The 19,764-nt window shown below is 37.5% G+C and overlaps 1 protein-coding gene across 3 annotated transcripts in view; it reads right to left on the bottom strand.

Annotated features, from left to right (window-relative positions):
- The window catches only part of AGTPBP1 (ATP/GTP binding protein 1), a 205,896-nt gene that overhangs the window by 45,217 nt on the left and 140,915 nt on the right, over positions 1-19,764 (bottom strand). For all 3 annotated transcript variants that reach the window (XM_011945894.1, XM_011945892.1, XM_011945893.1), the window contains 3 exons: positions 7,471-7,558; positions 3,324-3,468; positions 389-542 (listed from right to left, as the gene is read on the bottom strand). In XM_011945894.1, the coding sequence (XP_011801284.1) occupies positions 389-542; positions 3,324-3,468; positions 7,471-7,558 (387 nt within the window). The remainder of the gene's footprint in view (positions 1-388; positions 543-3,323; positions 3,469-7,470; positions 7,559-19,764) is intronic.

Here is a 19,764-nt window from a genome sequence, read left to right as displayed (position 1 = left end):
TTCAGTACCAGCTATCAAAACAATTGATAGGTTTCTGGTTGTTTTATTTACAAGTAAAATCAGTTCATTTCTAAATTGATAATATTATTACATGACCTCTTAAAATAATTTGTTGTATTCTACTTTGAATACAATTTCTAAGGATAGAACTAACAACAGTAGTAGCAAAAGAGACCTCAGAGAACATCTCACGTAGCCCTTTATTTTCAGGATAAGGAAACTGAAGCCCAGAGGTGGGCCCATGGCTAGCTAAACAATAGCAGGGCCAAGACTAGAGCCCAAGTCTTCTGGTATCTGTTCCTATTATCATTTCCATTATAAAATACAGATAAAGCAAATCAAAGTGGGTGAGAATGACTGCTATTGTGAGTTGGGAAGACAAACTTACTGAAATGACAGATATGTTCATAATAATTAGACTCTGGCATTGCTGTTATAGTCACCAAGGGGCAGCTGTTTCCAGACAGGGTTTCACATAACACATCTTTCCGAAAATAGATTTGCTGAGGATTGTGTGCTGATTCCAATTTTTGAAGATGCATCTTGATAAAAATTTTAAAACAAAGTATACAATCACTTAAAAAGTCCCCATGATACACAGAAATAATGCATCCAGATCTCCACATAACTAGAAGTGAATCAGATTCTTAACCCCTTATCCAAAACCCTCAGGGCCAGATGTAATCTAAACATCAGTGTTTGGAAAACTTGAAAAAGGCAATATATTGTTTAAATCATTAATTATGCAGTCCCACCAACAGGGTCAGGGGTAGCAATCTGTAATACACACATTATTTGTGCAGCAAAACATATGAAGAATCACCCTAAGTGGAATCAATATTCTAAATAAATTCAGGTCAGGCTTTGCCTCCAAATGAGTTCCAAAAAACCTGTTGGTTTTCAAAGCCTTTTCAATTTTGAAATTGTGAGTGATAATAGACCTGTAACAGCAACAATCTAAAATTTGAAAAATAAAAATTATGTAGCACAAATTTTAACAATTTATTTTCCTGATTTCAAGATTAATATGGATTTATTGTAAAATGTCTGAAACACAGCAAAAAAAAAAAGAAAAAAATTTTTTAATGTTTTAAAAATTTAAAACATCCACAATTGCACCGCCTAGATTACCACTAACACAAGGTATGTAAGCAAAACCATGATTACAGACTTTTATAATCTGATTTTATCACTTAAAAATTTATACATACACACAAACACATATATATTCATAATTATGAATACCATACCACATCATTAAACATTTTAAATGTGTATTTTTTGAAAATACAAGTTTTAATGGTCTTACGATGTGGTTATACCAAAAATAAATTGTTCAATTCCCTATTTTTAGATATTCAGTTGGTTTTCCAACTTTTGCCTATGTTCTTTCACATAATCACTGTTGACTGAGTGGTCACTATTTTCCAGAAACTGTACAGGGCATTGGGGATATGACAATGAATAAATGAACCCTACCCCAGGAAAAATAGAGAGTGCTATGGGAGCCTGTAATAAGGGGAGGGGAGCCTAGCCAAGTCTGGGCAGTCAGGGAAGGTCTTCTAGAGAAAACTACATTTAAACTAAACTCCAAAGGACGAGTGAAGAGGACAGAATACTGCAGGCAGAAGTAAAAATATTAGGAAGACCACAAGACAGAACAGGGCTTTTCAAAGAATTCAGTAAGATTCATTATAGCTACAAAGGCAAGAAACAAAGAATCTGACACAGAATGAAGGGCCTGGTAGACAGGTCTTTCCCAAAGCATAGTATACATACCACTGGCAATTGAGACAACTAAGTGATATGTAGGTAACATTTTAGAAGTTTAATAGGTATATATTTTATGTAAATTAGAAACAAGTCTAGCACATTAAATCTTTCATGGATTTCACAGATATTAACTGAGGATGAGGATATAATTTAAATGATTTCATGGATATTAATTGAGGACAAGGATACACTTCAAAGAGTAATCTATTTTAAAGTCTATTTAAAGATAGATAATACTTCAAATAGTATGTGGATATGGCAAAAAAAAAAAGGGGGGATTATTAGAAAAAGGACAGGGTGAATCATGGTAAGAATTTTAGACTTCATACAAAGGGCAAGGGAAATCACTGAAGAGTTTTAAGCAGGGTATTTTGTGATAAGATTAGCTATAAAAGAACTCTTTGGCTACCGTCTGGGGTTTGTCGGGGGGGGTAACTAATGAAAAGCAAAGGGGGCAAAACTGAATCCTAGGACACCGGTTACAAAGAGGTTGGCAGAAGCCCAGGTGAGAAACAATGGTCATATCTGGAAAACACCATGGTAGGGGGACTGAAAGAAAGCAGGAGAATTCTAAATACATTAAAAGGCACAATAGTAAAGAACAATAACATAAAACCAGGTAAATAAAAACATTGAAAATATATTTTTATGTGCATTCTTACTTGTTTTCCTAGGATAAATTACCCAAAAGTAGAACTACTAAGCACAGAAAGATACATGAACATTGTACCTTTATGGTAGGTTGTAACCTTTATTAAAGTACAGTAAGTCTCATTTAAGGCTGTAAGCCTCATTTAGTCTTCTTACGTTTGATCTCTCTTCTGCTCTATAGACTACGTTTTTCTTTCATTTTCTCCTCTCTGATAATTTGGGAGCTTGTTTCTAATTATAGTGTTCCAATTTCTTTATTGGTAAATTGATCACACCTTCATGATCCTTGACCATTAGAATAGATATTCTGTTCTGAGAATAAATATCAACCACAGTTGATATTTAATTACTAGACTTGTTTGTTTATTTTGTTTTTTAGTTTCATTTTGCCAATATTCAAAATCTCAAAAGGTCTCACACAAAACAACTCTTATACCCCAGATTCTTAAAAACCTGGATCTAGGTCTCCATAATAAAACCATTTCCTTCAGAAAATGATCTCGATTTTTCCTTCAAAAATCTCAAATTGCATCCACATTTTCCTAATATTCTACTTTCTATGAGATTCTGGTTAAACATGCAGAAATCTCACCTGCTTAAAATTTGTAATTATGGAATCTTAGCTCAGAGAACTGTGGATTTCAACAAAAGATGGGAAGTAAAAATCATGTCAAAGTTCCTTAATACTTCTATTAAAAAAAAAACAAGAATCACATTCCCATTTCACTCCTCAAGAAATATTGTAGTATTTTCCAAAATCTTCAACACTAAACCCTTTTCTTATGTTATGATATTTAACTAAACTTCATTTTCCTTATGTTAGAATATTTAACTACACTCAATTTTCTTCCACTATCTTACACATATCCATATAATACAATTTAATTTAGACTTCTTACCTGTAAAGTTGAATACGTATATGGATAGTGATAAGCAAAGTAGCAAACATCATCCTTATGTGGAAAACTGACAGTAAATGTAATTGTATAGTAGGATTTTCCCTTTTGCCCACCTGCAGCAACTGAACTTCTTGAGAAATGATTTCTACAATAAAAAAGCATAAAACATGTTCATTTCATCCACACAAAAACTGATTTTCCTTGTTACTTTTATTAAATAGAACTTCAGGGAAAAAAGAAAAACCCGAGTCTATAAAAAGTGTAACTTAAATACCCTATTAAAAAAAAACTTAGTACTCATAAAGCAGTTAACTGTTATTAGCCGATGACACTACATAAATTTTCACTTCTGAATTTACTAATTAAATGAGCTAATACTCTTCACGTCAAAAAAAATTTTTAGAACCCCATTCTTTGACATCCATACACATTACTGAATCTACAAAATGATCATCAATGGCTGCTACAATCAAGAGAGGAAAGGCTGATGGATACCTTCACGTGGATGGATCAGGCTACAAGACCTGGGTTCACTAATCAATATGATTACAAAAAGAGAAACAATCAGAGATGATGTTGTTTCCTGACATGATGCAATGGGAATTCATTGCACCACCTATTAAGTATTCTTGCCAAAAATCAAACCTGAAGTTGATCAAGCTTCTAGATCTAACCAAAAATCAAACCTGAAGTTGATCAAGCTTCTAGATCTAACCAAAAATCAAACCTGAAGTTGATCAAGCTTCTAGATCTAACTAACAGTTTATAGGAAACTGGTGAAACAGAAGTACTTGTTAACACCACAGGGATGAAATCCAATAAAATCCAAATGTGCAACACCCTACATGACAATCCAGCTTCTTTAACAAAATGAGAAATTTAAAAAAAGAGAAAAGGGAAGCCTATAAATTAACAGACTTAAGGGACATGTCAACAAAAATCAAATGTAATGTGCGATCCTTAGCCGGATTCTGATTAAATAAAACTATAAAACACCATTTAGAGGCAATTGGGGAAGTTTCAACATTGGATATTTCATCACAGTAAGAAATTTTCCTAATCTTTCTGTGTTGTGATAACGGCATTGTGGTTAGATTGTCTTAAACAGCCTTTGTCTTTTAGAAATACGCATGTAAGTATATACGGATAAAATACAGTATCTGAAAATGGCCTTAAAAATTCATTGTGGAAGTATAAGTTTTAATTTCCAAAATGTTAACTGGAGATGTGTTCCAAATACAGTACATCAGCTTACACAGTTCATCTTTGACTGTAAATATGTGATCTACATATAGCAAATTAGAAGTAAGTGCTAGAGGTCGGGTGCAGTGGCTCACGCCTGTAATCCCAGCACTTTGGGAGGCTGAGGTGGGCAGATCACCTGAGGCCAGGAGTTATTGCCAAAAATCAAACCTGAAGTTGATCAAGCTTCACCATGTGTTGATAACTGTTGAAACTGGGTGATGAATATATGGGGCCTCATTATCTTATTCTCTGTTTTTTTGTAAATGTTTGAAGATTTCCATAATAAAGTTTTTAAAACTATACATTACTTTACAGACTCTAAATACTGCTGACATATGCTGACTTAGATGCTCTAACAACTTAATTTCTAAAATTCTGAATCATCTTGTATCATTTAAGCCATGAAATGAAGAAAAACCAGGGCCTATAGGTTATTTTTCCGTGCACATCAATGTTCAAAGTATTTTCAAATTGATATAGTCTTCATTAACTTATGCACAATATCTTGAATAGATACCCAATGACAGAGTGCTAAGGATTAACAAAAATGCAAAACAAGTTCAAAAACTAGTCCTTGCCAACTCTTTTCCCTCAAAAGTTTAACATTTAATTGGAGAGGTATTTATACTACCACATTATAGCTATATGGCAGTTTCTAGCTTATAAACCAGTGAAACATACATTATGTCATATAATGGTGAAAAGCAGTTTTATTCCATTTTATAGATAAGACAAACAAGCATCACAGGACTTAGCTGACATGAAAAGTTACGGCACAATGCAAAAACAGATTTTAATCCTTATCATCTAAATTTCAGGCCGGGCACTTTTGTTCATGTCTGTAATCCCAGCGCTTTGGGAGGCTCAAGCAGATGGATCGCAACATGGTGAAAACCCAGTCTCTACAAAAAAGACAAAATTAGCTGGTTCACAACTGTAGTCCCAGCTACTGGGGAAGCTGAAGTGGGAGGATCACTTGAGCCTGGGAATGATGATATGCTCTTGAGGCTGTAGCGAGCCGGATCACACCACTGCTTTCCAGCCTGGGCAACAGGGCAAGACTGTGTTTCAAAAAAAAAATTAAAATCAAAATAAAAAAAATTAAAATTAAAATAAAGCTATCTCAGGCTTAAGGAAAACAACTAGAATACAGTCTTACATAGAAAGTGATTAATAAATGTTTGTTGAATTGAACTCCACTTACAGATCAGGAAGTAGTAGCCAAAAGAAAAGACAGAACCTAAACTAAAAATATAAAACTCCTTGCCATCACCCCTTACATAGAACAGAACAACTTGTCCTGCTACGATCATTCATTTTGCAATATGAAAAAGCATTCCTCGATTGACAATTTCTAATGTGACAACATAAAGAAGCGTGAAAGAAAGAATGCATTTTGAAAAACATTGTTTCATTCTTTAATAGTCTAAATAATTCTGCTAAAATCTAGCCAAGCACTGCTCAGGTCGCTTCACCTAACTTTATGAGAAACATATTATATATGTTTCTATTTTTTATATTAGTCTACCATTAAAATAAGTACAAGATGTATTATGGTGCAGATGAATTACATATTACCTTTACTTCTGTTTCTCATTTATTTGCTATTCATTTTGCTAGTAAGAGTAAGGAAGAAATCTTACTGAGATGACTCCCAAGGAAGATTTTCTTTCCCAGAAAATAAGAGTACTTAAGACCAAGTTTTTTCCAAAGCCGTGTCAAAACAGTTTAATTTTAGAAGCCTTCCTCTAATTGATAAAACTAAAAAAGAGGGGCATTAGTGCCAGTTAAGCACAATCTAAAAAGTCAAAATTCACCATACAGAAACGTCAGGATTGAACTTAGTAACAGAGAAGAAACAAGGGTGCCAAGTGGAATCAGCAATGAACATTACCTGGAAACATTTGCAGACACAGAGTAAAAATGAGAAGCAAGATACATGAGAATCCTCGAGTACTTAGAGGTGGAGCTGAAGAATAATCAAACTGTTCCACAGAAGTAGGAAACGATTTCTAGCACTTAATTCTTTGTATTTTATTTTATTTTTATTTTGTTATATTTTATTTATTTATTTATTTTTTTTTTTGAGATGGAGTCTCGCTCTGTCACCCAGGCTGGAGTGCAGTGGTGCAATCTCGGCTCACTGCAACATCCGCCTCCCAGGTTCAAGCGATTCTCTTCCCTCAGCCTCCTGAGTAGCTGGGATTACAAGCACGCACTACAATGCCTAGTTAATTTTTGTATTTTTGGTAGAGACGGGGTTTCACCATGTTGGCCAGGCTGGTCGCGAACTCCTGACCTCAGGTCATCTGCCCACTTCAGCCTCCCAAAGTGCTGGGATTACAGGCGTGAGCCACCACACCCGGCTTCTAGCCCTTATTTCTAACTTGCTATAAGTAGATCACATATTTACAGTCAAAGATGAACTGTGTAAGCTGATGTACTGTATTTGGAACACATCTCCAGTTAACATTTTGGAAATTACAATGAAGTAAATATTTGTGTGTTAATATAAAAAGGGAAAAACTAAGAGTTATACTTGATATCACAGGAACAACAAAAAGCTACTGCAAATTACTACTCGTAATTTCTAATTTCAGTTTTATTCAATAAAGTTTCCAGAGTTTTAAAGCTGGAAAAGCTGAGGACACATAACTCTCTAAGTGGTGGAAACACGGCCTGGACCTAAGTCTATCTGCCTATACAACACATTTTACTTCTACTGTATACACTCCGCAAGTGGATCTCAAGTTCGAAAGGATTTTCTAGAATTACTAAAGCATAGCACCACAATTCAAAGTATGCAATAATAACTCTACTGTTTCCTTTTACACTGAAACAGGATGTACTTAATACTGCCTTCTGTAAGCTGACGTTCTATTAATATTCTTAAAACACTTACTTATAGTAACAAATGTCAGTCCCCATACGAATCCACCATGGTCTGGCATTTAATGCTTCCTGAACCGAATACATGAGTGGTTGCATACCTTTGAAAGAAAAAAGACAGAAAATTATTTTCAGAATTTTTGAATTAAAAATTATCTTGCCTTTGTAGAAAGCACCATTCAGGAAAGCAGAAATAAATTACATTTCAGTGTTTTAGTAGGTATTTTAAAAATCTGATGCATTTCTTAAACATCCCAAGTCAGTCAATTACATGCTTTTATTTTTTAGTTTAATAATACAGGATTACAACTAAAGAGTGAACAGTCATTAAACTCTTCTCTATTAAATTTTCTACATGAAATCAATTAAAGATAACATATTCCTTATAAAAAGTGAAACAGTCAAAACATACGTAAAGACATAATGTACAATTACCCCTCTGACTCTCTGTAGATTTCCATCTACACTGAAATTAATGGGAAAATGCCACCAAAATGGCATGTTTGCTTTCTTCCCCACTCTGCTCCATGAGGTATGTGTTCGTAGGAGAGAAAAGGAAGAGGGACTCAAAAATATAAAGTATATTTTCTTGGGTATTCTTAGAAATATGTTTTCCACATGAACTTTAAAATCATCTTACCTAATTTCTAAATGATATACTAGGTTTCTAGATTGAACTGAATTAAATTCATGTTAATTATAGAAAGGCTGACAACTTTTATTGAGATCTGGTTTGACTTGTCTTAAATTCTAACTTAAGGATAGAGTCATTTTCTTTTCCTGGTACAGAATAATTGTATTAAACTTACCTGTGAGTATTTTTATAAGATTCTTTTTTCCCTTTCCATTTCTGATTGGTTATTCCCACAATGAAGCACTATTCATTTATTTTTTATATTTATCTTAATATTCACGTTATCAAATAAACTAATTTTAACAGGTTTTTAGTAGTCTCATGAATTTTCTAGTAATATAATTAAAATATTTTATTTCCTCTTCTAGCATTTATATCATTTATTTCGTTTTCTACTCTTACTACATTTAGATAAATTAAACCTCAAAAAAATTATGCTGAATATAGTGGCAAGAACAAACAATTCTTTTTCATGACTTGAACCAAAATGTTTTCCATTCCATGAAATATTTGCCCCTTTTTTGTAAATCAACTTTGTCATGTTTAAGTAATAAAAATAGCTAACAATGAATAATTTCTGTGAGACACTGTTCTAATGGTTTTTACCTGTATTAAGTAGTTAAATCCTCACAACCACTTTTAGATGGTAAATGCTATTATTAGTCCCGTAACTTGAGTAGTTTCACTGTAATTTTTATTATACTTCAGAGTTTTAATTATCAAATGCCTTTTCAACATCTAATAATAGAATCAAATGGCCTTTCTCCTTTAAACTGTTGATTCAATAAATTATGTTGGTAGGCTTCCTATTGTTGAACTATCTTTGCATTCTAAGAAAATGCTACTCTTTTAACACTATGTGACTAAGTTAACTAATATTTAGAATTTTTCCATCTAAATTCTTAAGATGATCTTATTTCAATTTACTTTTACCAAGTATGGTAAAGGTTATACGAGCTTCAGAAAACTAACTTTTAAAACTTCCTAAGTATAAATAATAAAAGCATCATCTATTTTTTAAAGGATAAATATAATTCAGCTGGAATATCATGTCAATATGATGACTTATTAATAAACATATTTTTTAAAATTTCCTTTCAACAGCTATAGCCTCTTAAGAATCTCACTTTTTCCTAATCGTTTTTGGTATTTCTCGCTCGCACGCGCGCGCTCTCTCTCTCTCTCCTGATGTCCCTAAGTTTTTGGTTTCTTTATCATGTTATATCATTTCTTAGAATTCAGTCCACTTTTTAAAGTGTATTTCCAGGATACAACTAACTTTTAATTCTAATTTGGATGAGTTGCTTTCTAGGAAATCTCAGATTTCATCCTGTTACTTCTTTTCACTGGACTCCCAGATTAGTACCACTTTTTCTTGTATCTCACACCTCCGTCTCGGGTTTCAAATGGGATCCTAGTGAATCAAAAAATCAAACTTGTTGATTATATTACTCAAATTCTCTATAGCCTTACTTATTTTTGTTTTCTTGATATGTCAGATTCTGAAAGGAGGACTTTAAATTCTCATAAATGTTTTCTAATCAAGTTGTATTTCCTGGAGCTTTTTGTCCTGCTTATGTGGGTGCCACGTGGCTAGGGTTGTTGTGCTGTATAAAGGTTTACAGCATCTTCAAGGACTGCAACTTGCAAATACAAAATATCTGTCTTTATGCAAGTCAGTATTTTTGGCCTTGACATTTTAGTCTGACATTATTATTTATTTATTTTCTGAGATGGAGTCTCGCTCTGTTGCCCAGGCTGGAGTGCAATGGTGCAATCTCGGCTCACTGCAACTTCCACCTCCCGGGTTCAAGTGATTCTCCTGCCTCAGCCTTCCGCATGCCACCGTGCCGAGCTAATTTTTGTATTTTTTGGTGGAGATGGGGTTTCACCATGTTGCCATGGCTGGTCTCAAATTCCTGACCTCAGGTGATCTGCCCGCCTCGGCCTCCCAGAGTCCTGGGATTAGAGGTGTGAGCCACCGCGCCCGGCTAACTGACACGAATATTAACCACTTTTGCTTTATTTTAATTTCATTTGCCTAGTTTATCTTCGCCCATTCATTTTCAACCTTGTCACTGAATACACACACACACACACACACACACACACACACACACGGTGGGGAGCAGAGGAGAGAGGGAGAGAGACAGAAGAACAGAGTGAGAAAGGGAGAGAGAAAGAGAGAGAGAGAGACCACACTAAACTGTGTTACTTTTAATATCTGACCTTTTGAGGGTACTTCACAGTTTATTCATAGTTGGTGATGATGGATATACATTTCATTGTATTCCCCACATCTTATTTTCTACTTGTGATATCAACAAATGCTTTTTTTGTTCTTCCTTACCATTTTATTTTTATTGGTTTGGTTACATTGCTCCACATTTTCTTTTCTTCCTTCATCTGGAAGCTTTCTATCACGCTTTTCAATTCTACTTTTCCACCCTCATAGTCATGATTGATATTTTTCTAACACTATATTAAATAACTAAGCCATCCCACTAAGACAAGTTAATTTTCACTTCTCCTATATTACCCCCCTTAGAATATTTCTGGTTAACACATTTTATAAGTTCCAATACTTCTATCTTGAGACCTTTTACTCATGTTGTTCAGAGAGAGATCGGATAGCACATTTCTGAATTACTGTTTTTGAGACAGACCTTCACTCTGTATATTTTCTCAATTCTTATAAACACTGACATGCAGTTTGCTGGCAGTGACAAACAATTTACAGATTCTTCAAAAGACATTTGGATGTCCACTGGCTTCCAGTGCCACAGATGAGCAGTCCAACACTAGTTTAATTTTTTAAATATGCAGAAAAATACAGTGATTAAGAGCATGCAATCCACAACCAAACTTCCTGGGTTTGAAATCCAACTTCACCACATACCAGACGCATGATCCTGGCCAGACTATTAACCACTCTATGCCCCCATTTTCTTTTCTGTAAAATGAGGGTGACAACCTCACTGAGTTGTTTGTTGTGTGGATCACATGTGTTAGCACTTGGAACAAGGCCTGGCACGTGGTAAATAATCAATGAATAGCGTTAGCTGCTGGTATTATTATTATCATTATTTCCTTTTAAGTAGCCTATTCTTTTAAAGTGGAAGCATGTTAAAATTTTCTCTTTATACTTGAAACTCAGAAATTTCACTGGTACCTATAAAATAAGTCTGCCTTCCTGATCCCTTCCTGGGACGCAGTGAGCCACTTCAATCTGAAGTTTTGACCCCCTCCACCCACATAAAACTCACCATAACACAAAACTCATTGTAATAGTTTCAACAGTGACCACAGGAGACAGAGGAGGGCTTCAAGATGGCTGACTAGAGGCGTCTGGCACTTACCCCTCCACAAAGCAGCAGCAAAACAGCGAGCAGATAATCACATCTAAGACAGAACACGGAAACTCAACAGAAAACTAACACGAATACCTAACACAAGGAAGGAGAGGGAAGGCAGGCAGGCTACTTGGCCGGGAGCCCAGGGAGGCTTCCCAGTACAGGAAAAGGGTAAGTGAGACTCTCAGTGGTCCACATCCATACTACAGACTCCTCTAGTCCTAGCCGGGGGGAGCCCCTCCATCCTCACAGGTCCTGAGACTAACACAGGGAGCTGCTTTGAGACTGCACGAAGGCATTGCTCCAGACAGTGAGTTCACATGGGGTGTGACCTAAGCAGCAGCAGTACTGGCACAGTTTTGAGAACTCAACCCCCACTCAACTGCATCCTGCCCCCTGCCTCCCCAACCCACAGCCACCAATGCCACAGGCTGCTGCCACTGAAACCTAAGCAAAAGTCACTGGCAGAGACCCCACCTCCCAGCAGCAAGCTGTCATGCATTTGCAGGTGCCCAGAGGACAGGCTCCTCTACCCGCAGCCACCACCACTGCTGACCGCTGCCACTGAGGCCAAGCACAAGCCCCTGGCAGCAACTCCATTGCCCTTGGCAGTGTGGTCACCCTACATTAACACATGCCCTGCAAACAGGTTCCCACGTCCCCAGCAGTTGCCTGGGGCTGAGGCACACACTCCCCAGCCTGCCACTGATAGCAGCTTAGCAATCCCTAGCAGCAGGGCTGGGGTACATTTGCAAGCTCCTTGAGAGCAGGCTTCCCCAGCCCACCAGCTCTGCTGCTGCCCCCACTCAAACACTCTAAGGGGAGTCTAGGGATCACCCCAGCCATCCTCGTTACAGCCAGAGCCCCTATAAATCACGTGAGGGGCTTGAGGACAGGCCTGCCTGGCCTGGCTTCCCCACCATCCCCAACACCAGAGCATACCTGGGAGCCTAGGGATCGCTCAGCCGTGTCACCCACTGCTGGCACCTGAGCATTCCTCCCAGTGGTCTGAGGATGGGCCACCTCGCCTGCCACTACCTGCGCAGCTGGCACACCCACACACACCACCTGCGGGTCTGGGGACTGGACCACCCCGCCCGTCACAGCCACCACCAACACTAGCACACACCGCTTAGGAGGCAGAGGGCTGTCCCACCACTGGTCCTGCCACTGCTCACACTATGCTTAGGAGGCAGAGGGCTGTCCCACCACTGGTCCTGCCACTGCTCACGCTACGCCTTCTGCTCAGGAGCCAAAGGACCCACTCACCTATTGGGCCCAAAGCTGCCACTGCCAGCATCTGAGAAGGCTGCATGGGGGCCCAAGAACTGGCCCACTTAGCCCCAATTAGACCCACTAACACCAGTCATGCTGGGTCCTAAGGACAGGAATCTGGCCTGCTGTTGCCACGCCTGGTGCTCAAGGAATGGCCGACCTGGCACCCTCATTCCCAGCAAAATTTCACCACAGCCACCACCAACAATCACCCCCTAAGCCACTGAAGCAATTACAGAAACCACTGACACTGTTTACAACCAAAGACATCATACAGGGGCTACATTAGTGTATCCACCCAGAATCAAAGCCACAGTGCCCTACCCAGCCAATATCATAGACAGGCCTTCAGAAAAAAGTCCTCCCCATGAAAGTAAATTAAAAAAATTGGAAGATGCGACTGTTATACCAGATGTGCCAATAATAACACAAGGACACAAGAAACACGAAAAAAAAAAAAAAAAGAAAATATGACACCTCCAAAGCAACCAATAATTCTCCAGCAACAGATTCCAATGAGACAGAAATACATGAAATGCTGGAAAAATAATTCAAAATAATGATATCAAAGAAGCTCAGTGAGATATAAGAGAACACAGATAAATAATACAAAGAAATCAGAAAAACAATTCAGAAGGTAAGTGAGAAGTTTAACAAAATAGGTATCATTCTTTTTTAAAGCCAAACACACACTGGAACTGAAGAATATTCATTGAATGACAGAAAAAAATATATTAGAGATCTTTGACAATAGACTAAAGCAGAGGACAGAATTTCAGAACTTAAAGACAGATATTTTCAAATAACCCAGTCAGACACAAATAAAGAAAAAAGGAATAAAAAAGAATGAACAAAGCTTACATGACATATGGCACACCATAAAGCAAACACATATTCAATTTTTTGGTGTTCCAGGAAGCAAAGAGAAGATATGAGAGAAAGTAAACCTATTTAACAAAATAAATAGCTGAAAGGCAGAACAAGGTGGCCAAATAGAAGCCTCTAGTGATCACCACCCCCAGCTCCATGCCCCACAACAGGAACACCGAATTGAACAACTATCCACGCAAGAAAGCACCTTTTTAAGAACCAAAAATCAGGTGAGCGATCATACCAAGGAAATGCACTGAAGAGGGTAGGAAAGACAATCTGGAATTGCTCACACCACCCCCACAGTCCAGCAGCAGTGGCCACATGCAGCAGAGAATCTGTGTGCTTCAGGGAGAGAACATGCAGTGACTATGGGACTTTGCATTGGAACTCAGTGCTGCCTATGTCACAGCAGAAAGCAACACCAGGCAGAAGTCAGCCAGTGTCCACAAAGAGAGTATTCAGACTGACCTAGCCAGACGGCAATTGCCCATCTCAGCTGTCAGAACCTAAGTTCTGGTTAGCCTCATCACCTCAGGCTCAGGCACTCTGGCGTCCTAAATAAACTTGAAAGGCAGTCTAGGTCACAAGGGTTGACATTCTGGACAAGTCCTGGTGCTGTGCTGGGCTCTGAGCCAGTGAATGTGGGGTGCATACGGCCCAGTGGGACACCAACCAGAGTAGCCAAGGGAGTACTCATATCACCCTTCCCCCAACCCCAGGAAGCACAGCTCATAGTTCCAGGAGAGGCTCCTTTCCACTTGAGAGCGGAGAGAGGAGAACAAAAAGGTCTTTGTCTTATAACTTGGATACCAACTCAGTCACAGTAAAACTGGGTACCAGGCAGAGTCCTGAGGCCACCATTACAGGCCCTAGGCCCCAGCTGACATTTCTAAACACACCCTGGGCCAGAAGGGAACCCATTGCCTTGAAAGGCAGAGCCCAATCCTGGCAGGATTCATTACCTGCTGGCTAAAGAGCCCTTGGGCCTTGAATAAACATCAGTGGTACCCAGGCAGTTCTCACTGCAAGACTTGGGTGAGACCCAGAGCCATGCTGGCTTCAGGGGGTGGCCACAGGGAGGTACTACTTTTGCTCAAGGAAAGGAGAGAGAACAGTAAAGGGGACTTTGTCTTGCAGCTTGGTCACCAGCTTGACAACAGTTCCAAGAGGGCTCCTCGGGTCCACGATTTCAGGTCTTAGCTTCTGGACAGGATTTCTGGACCTGTCCTGGGCCACAGAGGAGCTTGCTACCCTGAAGGGAGAGACCCAGGTCTGACAGCATTCACCACAAGATGACTGAAGAGACCTTGTGCTTTGGGGGAACGTCAGCAGGAGCCAGGCAGGGGTCAGCGCAGGCCTGGGATGGTGACGGATATGGGAAAAGAATTCTACATGAAGAAAAGAGACAGAAGAGTGGGAAGAACTTTGTCTTGCAGTTTGGGTGACAGCTTAGCTGCAGTAGAAGAGAACACCAAGTAGATTCCTAACATTCCTGACTCTAGGCTCTGACTCCTGTACAGCATTCTGGAACCTGCCCTGAGCTGGGGGAAGTTCATTGCTCTGAAGGGTAGGACACAAGCCTGGCTATAAAGCCCTTGGGCCTTGAGTGAACACATCAGCAGTAGCTAGGCAGTGGTTGCTGCGGGCCTTGGGCAGAACCCAGTGCTATGCTGGCTTTGCGTCTGACCTAGTATAGCACCAGTGGTGGCAGCCACCGGGTTGCTTGTATCATCTCTCACCCGCCTCCAGGCAGCTCAGCACAGAGAGACAGACTCTGTGTGTTTGGGAGAAAGTAAGTGAAGAGAACAAGAGCCTCTGCCTGATAATCCAAGAAATTCTCTTGTACCTCACTGAAGGCCACAAAGGTGGTATCTCTACAAGTCTGCAAGGGTCACAGTGTTACCAGGCTTGGGTCCCCCTAGTGCAGATATGGCTGCAGTGACCAAAGATTTAGACCACAACATGCAATTCCCTTTGAATATTTGGAAACCCTTCCCAAGAAAGATGAGTACAAATAAGCCCAGGCTCTGAAAACTACAATAAATACTTAGCTCTTCAATGCCCAGACACCAACGAACATCCACAAGCATCAGGACCATCCAGGAAAACATGACCTCACCAAATGAACTAATGCACCAGGGACCAACCCTGGAGAAACAGAGATATGTAATCTTTCAGACAGAGAATTCAAAATAGATGTTTTGAGGAAGCTCAGTGAAATTGAAGATAACACAGAGAAGGAATTCAGAATCCCATGAGATGCATTTAACCAAGAGATTGAAATAATTTTTAAAAATCAAGCAGAAATTATGGAACTGAAAAATTCAATTGACATACTGAAGAATGCATTATACATTATAGTCTCCCGGCAGCAGAACTGATCAAGTAGAAGAAAGAATTAGTGAACTTGAAGACAGGCTATTTGAAAATACACAGAGAAGACAAAAGAAAAAAAAAAAGGAATAAAATGAAGTATGCCTACAATATCTAGGCATACTTCAGTATCCTCAAAAGGACAAATTTAAGAATTATTGGCCTTAAAGAGGAGGCAGAGAAAGAGATAAGGTAAAAAGTTTATTCAAAGGGATAATATCAGAGAACTTTCCAAACCTAGAGAAAGATATCAACATTCAAGTACAAGAAGGCTATAGAACACCACGCAGATTTAACTCCAAGACTACTTCCAGCCATTTAATAATCAAACTACTAAAGGTCAAGGATAAAAAAAGGATCCTAAAAGCAGCAAGACAAAGGAAACAAATAACATGCAAAGGAACTCCACTATATCTGGTAGCAGACTTCTCAGTATAAACCTTACAGGTCCGGAGAAAGTGGCATGCCACATTTAAAGCACTGAAGGAAAAAAAGCTTTGATCCTAAAATGGTAAGCACATCCATTGAAAATGTCCTTCAAACATGAAGGAGGAATAAAGACTTCCCCAGACAAATAAAAGCTGAGGGAATTCATCAACATCAGACCTGTCCTACAAGAGATGCTAAAGAGAGTTCTTCATTCTGAAAGAAAAGGACATTAATGAGCAATAAGAAATCATCAGAAAATACAAAATTCAATGGTAATAATAACTGCACAGAATAATATAATACTGTAATTTTGGTGAGTAAACTACTCATATGTTGAGTAGAAAGACAAAAAGATGAACCTATCAAAAATAATAATACAACTTTTCAAGGCATAGAATAAGAAGATATAAATAGAAACAACAAAAAGTCAAAAAGTGAGGGGGGAAGAAGTTAGAGGTATAGAGCCTTTATTAGTTTCATTTTTGCTTGTTTGTTAATTTGTTTGTTTTTGCAATCCATGTTAAGTTGTCATCAGTTTAAAATAATGGGTTACAAGATGTTATCTGCAAGCCTCACAGTAATCTCAAAAAACCTACAATAGATATACAGAAAATCAAAACAAATTTAAAAATATCACCTGAGAAAATCACCTTCACAAAAGGGAAGATAGGAAAGAAAGAGGGAAAGAAGAGAGGACTACAAAACAATTAGGAAACGACAAAATGGCAGGAGTAAGTCCTTACCTACCAATAACAATGAATGTAACTTGACCAAACTCTCCCATCAAAGGAAACAATCAACAGGGTAAAGAAACCACCTGTCGAATGGGAGAAAATATTTACAAACTATTTATCCGACAAGGGATTAGTATCCAAAATATACAAGGAACTCAAAAAACTCAATAGTAAAAAAAAAATCATAATAATCTCATTAAAAAGTATGCAAAGGACATAGACTTCTCTCAAAAGAAGATATACAAATGGCCAACAGGCATATGAAAAAAATGTTCAACATCACCAATCATCAGGGAAATGCAAATCAAACTACAATGAGATACCATCTTACCCCAGTTAAAATGGCTATTATTAAAAAGAGGAAACAAAAGTAACAGATGCTAGTGAGGATGTGGAGAAAAGAGAACTCTTCCACACTGTTGGGAACATAAATTAGTGTAGTCACTATGTAAAACAGTACAGAAATTTCTCAAAAAGCTAAAAATAAAACAACATAAGGTCCAGCAATCCCACTACTGGGTATTTATCCAAAGTAAAGGAAATCAGTATACTGAAGGGATACCTACACCCACCCCATGTTTACTGTAGCACTATTCACAATAGCAAAGACATGAATCAACTTCAGCAACCATCAATGGATGAATGAATATACAAAATGATATATATACACAATGAAATACTACATGGCCATAAAAAATGAAATCATGTCCTTTGCAGCAACATGGATGGAACTGGAAGCCATTATGTCAAGTGAAATAAGCCAGGCATAGAAAGACAATCTTGCATGTTCTCACTCATGTGTGGGAGGTAAAAAAGTTGATCTCATGGAAGTAGAAAGTAAAATAATAGATACAAAAACCGAGAAGGGTGTGGGGCAGGGACGGGGAGATGAAGACAGGTTGGTTAATGAGTGTAAGCATATAGTTCAAGAAAAGAATTAAGTTGTAATGTTCGATAGCAGAGTCGGGTGACGATCAGAAACAACATATTGTATGAGAGGACTTAAAATATTCCTAACATAGAGAAATGATAAATTATCAAGGTGATGGATACCCTACATACCCCGACTTGATTGTTACACATTCTATACATGTAACAAAATATACACATACCCCATAGATATGTGCAAATATTATGTATCAATTTTTAAAAGTTAACTACATAAAGTAGTGAAAGGTTCAAGTTGAAGTCAAAGGGCACTTTAGATTTGTCTCATGTGTTCTAATGTTATAAAAAACAATTATTCTTATATTACATTTAAAACAATGTATTCTTATATCACATTTAAAATGATCACATGAAATTTTGGTCACAGTGAAGTTAGCTATATTTGAATATTCTGACTGTAACAAAAACCATTTGGACAAAGTAAGTTGCCCCAGCAAGAATCAATCGAATGAAATAAAATCAGACTAAATAAACCAGTCTATTCAACCTGATATAGTAATAGAAAGCCTATATCTGAACAAGATTTATTCATTAGCCAAAGGATAAACCTTCATATACATGAAACAAGTGTGCTTAAAATTGTCCATTTTTTGCCTCAAATATAATCAAAATATTAAATTGCCAGAGTAACATCCAATGGCACTAGCCCCTAATAATATCCAAGTAAAGGCCAAATTTTTATTGAGGACATGGTCAATATTATGTGCAAATACAAAGAAAGATGAGGTGTTTTAGGTCCTAATCATTAATGTACTATAAATCACAGATTTGTAAAATGTTGGAGTTGATGTTAACACCCTCATTTAACAGATGAGGAGAACAAGGAAAGTTTAAAGTGGAGCTCTAACAAACCTGAAGGCACCTATCGTAAGCTGCATGTTACTTGCACTCAATGACTCTATGTAGAAAAAAATACATGCTTCTAACATATCTAGCATTACAGCTGCAATTTCAGATTCAGATTCAGGTGGCTGCCATTATCCTCCAGTCTCAGAATTTGGTTTTTCATCCCAACCAAAGAAGAAATAAATAAACTCAATAAGTAGCCCAAACAAAACCACACATGGCCCAGCCCTTCAGCATTACTAGAAGACAGAATATAACAAACTTCAAATTGTTTATAAATAGTAAAATGAGTGAAGATATAGAGGGCAGATGGAACAATAAAATTGGGGTCGAAATCCTTAAAGTAGGTTTTAGAACAAAAAATATTTAATGAGAAAAAGGAGGAACTTTATAATGACAAAGTCACAATTCATAATGAAAATATAATACTTAATATCAATGCATCCGATAAGATCAACCTCCTACATAAAGCAGAAACTACAGGATATAAAGAGAAATCGACAGTGACATACTATTGATAATAGTCTTCAAAGCACCACTCTCAGAATAAGACGGATCAATTGAACAAGAAAACAAAACATAGAGAACCCAATAACATAATCAATATGGCAATTTTTACATCTAAATGTCAAATGTCTCCTCCTGATACAGATGAAAAATATATCTTCTTATGTGAAGATATATTCTTTATATCTTCTTCTCAACAGCACATGATACATTCATAAAAACTGATAATATATATGACAATATATTATCAGCAAATTTTAAGTAAAGATGACTTCTTTGCTTGGAATTTGATGATAATATATTAAGATATAAGATATAAAGAATATATCTTCTCA

The sequence above is a fragment of the Colobus angolensis genome, unplaced genomic scaffold, assembly GCF_000951035.1.
Source record: "Colobus angolensis palliatus isolate OR3802 unplaced genomic scaffold, Cang.pa_1.0 Scaffold246, whole genome shotgun sequence".
In the NCBI taxonomy this organism is placed as follows: domain Eukaryota; kingdom Metazoa; phylum Chordata; class Mammalia; order Primates; family Cercopithecidae; genus Colobus; species Colobus angolensis.
This window is presented reverse-complemented; position numbering and strand designations above follow the sequence as displayed.